Here is a 7795-nt window from a genome sequence, read left to right as displayed (position 1 = left end):
GGGGGGTAACTCCATGTGTATTTCTTTTGGGGCCTGGGGGTAGAGTGGGATGGGGCCAGGAGAGCTACCACATGCCAGAACTCTTCTAAGTTTTCGTAGGAATTAACTCATTTAATCCTCCTTACAATTTATTTTTTATATTTTTATTTTTTTTACCTTTCAAAGCATGATTTAACAAATAGATATACAGAAAATTTCCAAAGTTGTTGTGAGTTATAATACCATAGTTTCAGTCATTTCCTTATTGTGAAATATAACATATATACAAAAAGTGATAACTTTCAAATTACAATTTAACAAGTAGCTATAAAACAAATTTCAAAGTATGCTATGGGTTATAGTTCCACCATTTCAAGTCTTTCCTTCTAGCTAGTCTAACACACTAGCAACCAAGAAAAAGAAAATTATTATATAGAGATTCAGTGTTCACTATCCTTTGTTAAACCCCATCTTGTCTGTTACTACCCCTTCCTCTAGTTTAATCACTTTCCCGATCTTCAGGGATGTCTAGGCAGTGACCACCCTAACCTGTTCATGTTGAAAACAGGTGTTGTCATCATGGGAAAAGGGGACATATCTGGGTGATGTTCTTGAAGAGGCTATTGCCTCTGGGTTTTGGACTTAACTGGCATAGGAGCACTCTGCAGGATTTAAGTTTCTGACGAATAAACTTAGTGAGTGAAACTTTTATAGAGTCCCAGACAGGGATCCGAGTATTCGTTAAGGTTTCCGGCACTACTGTTGACTTGGGCTTATCATACTGTGGTCATTTGGCATATCTAGCTGAAGCTTGCATAGGAGTAACCTCCAGGACAGCCTCTTGACTCTATTTGAATTCTCTTAGCCACTAAAACCTTATTTTGTTGCCTTTCTTTCTCCCTTTTTGTTCAAAAAAGGCACTCTCAATCCCTTGATGCCAGAGTCAGGCTCATTTCTGGAATCCATGTCCCATCATGCCAGGAAGACTCATTCGTCTTGCCTCCCTACAATTTTTTAAGGTCAGTACTACTATTACTCCCATGTATGAGGAAAACAGAGGCACAGCAAAGCTAAGTATAATAATCAATGTTACACTGCTAGTTAAGCAGCTAATTAAGTCAGGATTCAGACCAGCAGTCTGGTTTCAGGGTCTGCTCTCTAAATCACTGCCTGTCCTGTCTTGCCTAAGATAATCTTTTTAAGCCCTGTTTCTGGTAAGTCATTTCTTTCACACTTTTCCCAAAAAGAAAGACTTTGCTAAACAAACTTGTATTTAATTTTTAAGCTCCCATACCCAGTGTCCTTCAAGAGAACTTTGAAGTTTTATCTGCTTGGGCCGTAGGTGCAGGTTCCTACTCTTCCAAAGGGACTGATCTACCTGCTCTGTGGGATCTGATGGGAGCTGGAGGGGAGCAGGGGTTCCTACCTTCCAGAGCCATCTTACCCCACCTCCCCATGAGATCTCCATCCCTGGGGAGTCCTGAGGACTCACCTCCAAATGGGCAGTCTGTGCCCACTCACCAGAGCTGGGGAATGGGATTCTGTGGGCTTCCACTCCTAAAAGGATGACACAGAACACAGGCTTTGGAGTCACGAGTCTGGATTTGAACCCCAGCCTTGGACAAGTTTTTGTCCGAAATCTATTTCCTAGTCTGAAGGGTGGGGATACCACCAACACCTCACAGAGTTGTTAGGAAGCGTTAAGTGACAGCCTTGTATAGTCAGGGCCTCAATGAGTATAGGTTCCCTCTCCTAACTTGAGTATTGTCTGCTTCCAGTTGAAATCTTTATACACCATCCTGTTGGGACCAGTGGTACAGCCTCGTGCTGCTTCTTTTCGAAATAGGCATCTTCTGTCTGTTGGCCTGGGCACTCATGTTCAGGGACTCTCAACCCTGACACACAGGGTTGGCTGTGTTGATAGTGACAGTCTCTTAAAGGGAGCATATAACCCCAGTAACGGACTATGCAATTTTGGGTAAATAACTTAACCTATCTGTGCCTCAGTTCCATCAGTTGGAAAGCAGGGAATAATTGGACCCCCCACTTCGTAGGATTGATAGGAGGATGAAATGAGTTAATATACGTAATGCATTTAAAACTATGCCTGACATGTAGAGGCATGTGCTATTATTATCATGTACAGTGTCACTCCTCTGTCACGTTTCTCCATCAAATGCTGCCTCCTACCTGGCAAGTGGAGAAAGCACACTTAAAAGCCAACTCACTGGTCTCAGCATTCTATTTACTCCCCTTTTAGAAGTTTTGGGTAAAACAAGGTAGTCTCCCTATTCTCTACCATTTTTAAGAACATGTAAATTTTCAAGAATATCCTTCTTGGTCACTTCTAACCAGTAGATGGGCAAGCTACAGGGTGATTATTTCCTTAGGCAAGCAAACACTTCAGCCCTCTGATAAGGCATTTCCTGGAGCTGGAATATCAACAGGAAGTCCTGTGGGGAAAGAGCTCTGCCAAAACACTCACAATGTGTTAGGGATTTAAAAAGGAATGGTAAACTGACAAGTTTACTTGCCCGCCCCTGCCCAACATCCTGCAACCTCTGCAATGCTGCAGCTGTTGCAGACCTCACTTACAGCCAAGTTGCTACTAATCCCATTCCTCTTCTCTGGGTTCCTGAGTCTGGGAGACCCATGGATATAACCTCATGGAAAAAAAGCAGACAGACAAAAAGCTACACTTACAAAATAGTCGGACCATTTATTGGATTAGGAAAGCATTCCTTTAAAAGAGAGAGGGGAGACCTGAACATTAAAGTTTCACCCATTTTATAGAAACTTGAGGTCAAACTCTCCATCGTCTGTATATAGCTTAGTCATGAACAGGGACAAGAATTCGAGTAAAATAAATTGAACCAAACAGTCCTGCTTCAAGAAGATAAAGGGAAAGCTGGGGAGAGGAGAAGAAAAGTTCTTGCTTTCACACTACAATTCATAATTTTTCGGGCACAAGAAGCTAACAATTCCCCAGTGCAGCATAAAACTGCTTCCGACTGCGTCCTAAGGTAAAGACATTTAATTCTCTGTAGTTCACCTTCTTGGAAAAATTTCCTGATAAACAGGAGTGCACCGTGTGTGGCCTCCGGCTGTAAAGCCAAGTTCTTTAACAACAGTGGGAGGGAAGCGACGAAAGGATGACACACTCCAGGAGAGAGCGCTCTCATAGTATCTCCAGAACCAGGAGTCCTCAGCAATCCCATCTACAAAATGCGGCCGCGGAGAGCGAGTCTCCTCTAGGCGTCCAGATCGAAGTCATCTCGCTCCTCGTTGTATTCCAGTACGTGCCGCTTGATCTTGGATGAGTCCACCCAAGTGACGAAGTCCTCCATGCTCCGTGTGACAAGGAAGGCGGGGTCGGTGACCACATCGGGGCCCACGCGCACGTGTCCCTGCTCCACGAAAGCCACAGCGGCCTGGAGATGCTGCGCCATACGCAGCTTGAGGAGCACGGTAGGTAGGCGGCGGCGGCAGAAAGACGAGGCCGTGACAAAGTCGCAGAGCTCTAGCGAGCCGCGCGTGGGTATTAAGCCCAGCGCATAAAGCTTGCCCAGGAGCGCGGCCGAGGCACGCACGCGGAAAGGGTCGCGCTCCGGCAGGTCGCGCAGGCGCCGCGCTAGCTCGCGCACGGCGCGGCTCAGCTGGTTGTAACGCGTGTAGTCCTCGCGCCGCTGCAGTCGGTAACGCCGCAACACGCGCAGCTCGTGCAGGTTGTGGTCGGTGACCTCCCAGTTCAGGAAGTCCACCTGTTTCAGCAGCTTCTGCTCGTGAAACTTAAGCTTCCGCACCATGATGGCAACAACGGGGACGACCAGACCAGGAACTGCGGGCCGACCTCCCGTACCTGCGCAACTTCCGCCTCTGCTCAAGGATTCCGGACAGCCCTCGGAACTCCGGACCAATGAAAGAAGGACTCAAAGTCACGCCCTCACTCTCCATTGGTTGGAATGTGCCCACGCTTCCGCATTTCTATCTCGCGTTTTTTCTGTTCTTCCCGTTCGCGGAGGGAGACGGGGAAGAAGCCTGAGACGGGAGTCTCCATGGCCTTTAGTAGCCAACAGTGCAGCCTGTAGTACCGGGCTAATTTCCGCACATTCTGACTTCAGCCCTTCCGGAACCCTCACGAGAAATCTTCCCCGCTAGAGCTGAAGAGGCCAGTTCCGGGGAAGAGGGGTGACTGCCGGACATGTGTGATTGGGTTTATAGTGCTTGCTGACCATTGGTTTCCTCCCATCCTGTGGGGGGCTTCCCGGAGCCGGCCGTCCCGGGGACACACCGGTATTCCCCGCCGCCCGCCAGAGTCAGGTCCTTCTTCACCGGGTGGCGGGACGTTTTCTTCCTGCCGAGTGGGGCTGGGCGGCACCGGCCTTATTAAATACTTATTCCCGGCCCGTTTTCTAGACGTAAAAATCGGGATCTACAGGGGAGCTACTTGGGAATCTATATCGTTAACAAGAGCCCCAAGTGATTCTTAAAACTCAACAAGTTTGAGAAACTTGGACTGTGAGTACAAGTCTTAACCCTTTAGTTTACGCCCAAGCTAATTAGCCTGACAGTGGATTTCCGGTCACCGAGTATTGAGTTAACAAGTTTAAAGCTTTTTCGACTAGTTAAATCTGTAACTTTCATCTGTGTGTAGCGTTGCTGGTCTCACCCCTTTGTTTGCCTAGGCCTTGGACACCATCTAGCTTCTCCGCCGTTCATTTTGTTGTATTTTGCATGCTTTTCATTATTTTTACAAATATAACATTCCATACTTGGCATGTAATATACCTGGAACATATGCAGGTTATAAAGTATAATGAATGTTCATGAACACTACAGCCAGTTTAAGAAAAATAACATCACCCTTGACTGTTCCATCTACTTATTCCAGCTCCTGCTTTCCCCCAGAAATAAAGGTATCTACTCTCCTGAATTTTGTGTTTATTCCCTTTTATCTTTTAATCACTATATCACTGTACATGCATCCCTAAATATATTGTAGAACCTTCTTACTCAAAGTATAGCCAATAGACCAGTGGAGAGCTTGCTGGAAATGCAAAACCTCAGGTCTTATTGCTGATCTACAGAATCAGAATCTGCATTTTAACAAGACTCCCAGGTGTGCACACCAGGAAGTGCTGCATAGATGACATCTCACTGTATGAAGTTTGTTACATGTAGCTGTAGTTGCTTTGTTTTTTGTTTTTTACTGTTTCATAATATTCCATTGTTTGACTCCTATCTAGTTTATTAAGTTGGATATTTTGGAGAGGCTATTTTTAGCAGTGCTGCTGTTAGCATTCTTGTACTTGTCTCCTGTTGCATATATGCAAGAGTTCCTGGTATACATCTTAGAGTAGAATTGGTTAGCTTTAAAGATGTATGTATGCTCAACCTCACTAAATATGGCTGAATTGTCTTACAAAGGGGTTATACCAATTTATATTCCTATGGCAGTGTGTCAGAGTTCTCTTTGCTCCTCATTCTTGCCAATGCTTGGTTGGCAGTTTTCAAAATTTTTGCCAATCTGGTGAGTATCTGGTGACATTTCATTGTGATTTTAATTTGCATTTCTCTGATGACTAAAGATTTCATGTGTTTCTTCTTGTGTGAAATGCCTGTTCATATCTTTTGTCTACTTTCCCACTGGATTGTGTGTAATCCCCCCCGCTCCCCCCCCCCCACAATGATCCATCCTAATCCCCTTAACCTGTGAAAATGTTACCTTACATGACAAAAGGGACTTTGCATGTGTGATTAAGTTAAGGATTTTAAGACCTGTAGATTATCTTGGATTATCCGGGTGGTGGGCCCAGTGTAATTATAGGGTCCTTATAAATGAAAAAAGGGAGAGGCAGGAGATTCAGAGGAGATGTGACAAATGGATGCAGAGGTCAGAGTGATGTGATTGTTGACTTTGAAGATGAAAGGGAGCCTGGAGCCAAGGAATGTGGGCAGCCTCTAGAAGCTGAAAAGGGCAAAGAAATGGATTTTCAATGAGAGCCTCCAGGGGGAGCACATTCCTGCTGCTACCTTCCGTTTAGTCCAGTGAGACCTGTTTTGGACTTCTGATCTCCAGAACTGTTAAGACAATAAATTTGTGTTATTTTAAGCCACTGGATATGTGGTAATTTGTTACACCAGCAATGACACTAATACAAATTGCTTCCATTTTTCAAATTGATTTGAAAGTGTTTTTTTTTTTAATATATTTTCTGTATATTAATCCTTAATCAGTTCTATATATTGCAAATATCTTCCCTCAGGGTGCACTTTATCCCCACCTCTCAGATTCCACCAGTTTCACTCTCTTCCATTGCTCACCAGGCCTGCTGCATGTCTCTTGGTTAACTTTCTTCTTCTCCAGCTTCTCTAACTTAGTTTAAACTGAAGTTCAGGTCCAGGGCTTCAACCAAGTGTAGTTCACAACTCTCCAATTTTTAAGTCCAGGCCAGAAGTCTCCTAAGCTTTGGATCCATATTTCCAACCATATAATCTACCTCTTAACAGCCAGAAGTTGCAGTTAAGCGTCAATGAATTATCTCATTTAGTACTCACAACCCCCTATAAGGTATTGTCTCCATTTTATAGGTGAGGAAACTGAGGCTTAGAGGAGTTAATAATGTGCCTAGGGTCACAGAGCTGATATGTGGGATGAGTGCCTGATTACAGACCATTACCTGATTACAGACCTGATTACTTAGACTGCACATGTGCAAAAGTGAAATCATCTTTTCCCCAAACCATTTTTTTCTTTCAAAAAAAAAATGTTGTTTTTTTTTTTTGAGCTAGAAGCAGTCATTCATTCATTCTTTCAGTAAAGATTTATTGACCATCTATCATGTAATAGGTTTTGTTCTAGGTGCTTGGGATTCATCAGGAACAAAACAGACAAAAAGCCGTGCCCCATGGAGCTTATATTCCAGTAGGGGAGGAAAACAGACAATAACAATACATAGGTAAATTATATATGTTAGCAGGTGATAATCTGAAATGAAGCAAAACTGAGCAGGATATAGGAAATAAAGATGACCAGAGGTGGGAATAGGCGGTAATTTTAAATAGGATGTGTCAGGGTAGGCCTTATTGAGAGGGAGATATATATATATAAAATAATGTTTTAAATTGTAGAATGTAACATATATACATAAAAGTGATAACTGTCAAAGTGCAATTTAACAAGTAGTAAATTTCAAAGAATGTTATGGTTACAATTCCACAGTCTCAAGTTATTTCCTTATTGTGAAGTATAGCATATGCAAAAAAGTGATAACTTTCAAAGTGTGTTTTAACAAGTAATTATACAGGAAATTTCCAAAAATATTATATGAGTTACTGTATCATAGTTTCAGTTACTTCCTTATTGTGAAATATAACATATATACAAAAAGGTGATAACTTTCAAATTACAATTTAACAAGTAGTTATAGAACAAATTTCAAAGGATGCTTTGGGTTACTGTTCCACCATTTCAATTCTTTCCTTCTAGCTATTCTAATACCCTAGCAACTAAAAAGAAAATTATATAGAGATTCAGTATTCATAATCCTTTTTTAAATTCCAAATTGTCTATTGCTATTGCTTCCTCTACTTTAATCACTTTCTCAATCTTCAGGGATGTCTAGGCAGTGACCATCCTAACTTGTTCATGTTGAAAAGGGGTGTGGACATTATGGGAAAAAGTGACACATCTGGTTAATGTTCTTGAAGAGGCTATTGCCTCTGTTTTGGAACTTAGCTGCATAGGAGTTCTCTGGAGGATTTAAGTTTCTGAAGAATAAACTTAGTGATTGAAACTTTTATAGAGGCTCAGGCA

General features: G+C 43.0%; 1 protein-coding gene across 1 annotated transcript; it reads right to left on the bottom strand.

Annotated features, from left to right (window-relative positions):
• Positions 1–2673: 2673 nt before the first annotated feature.
• Positions 2674–3855, bottom strand: IMP3 (IMP U3 small nucleolar ribonucleoprotein 3). Its single transcript, XM_037833346.1, has one exon. The coding sequence runs from the start codon at positions 3783–3785 to the stop codon at positions 3231–3233; it is 555 nt and encodes a 184-aa protein (XP_037689274.1). The 5' UTR covers positions 3786–3855; the 3' UTR covers positions 2674–3230.
• Between the last annotated feature and the right edge of the window lie 3940 nt (positions 3856–7795).

The sequence above is a fragment of the Choloepus didactylus genome, chromosome 4 (genome assembly GCF_015220235.1).
Source record: "Choloepus didactylus isolate mChoDid1 chromosome 4, mChoDid1.pri, whole genome shotgun sequence".
NCBI lineage: Eukaryota > Metazoa > Chordata > Mammalia > Pilosa > Megalonychidae > Choloepus > Choloepus didactylus.
Note: the sequence above shows the minus strand (reverse complement) of the source record. Positions and strands in the feature narration are given on the sequence as shown.

Excerpts from the sequence above, each read along its gene's own strand:
- IMP3 (XM_037833346.1), bottom strand. The coding sequence starts at position 3,785 with ATGGTGCGGAAGCTTAAGTTTCACGAGCAGAAGCTGCTGAAACAGGTG.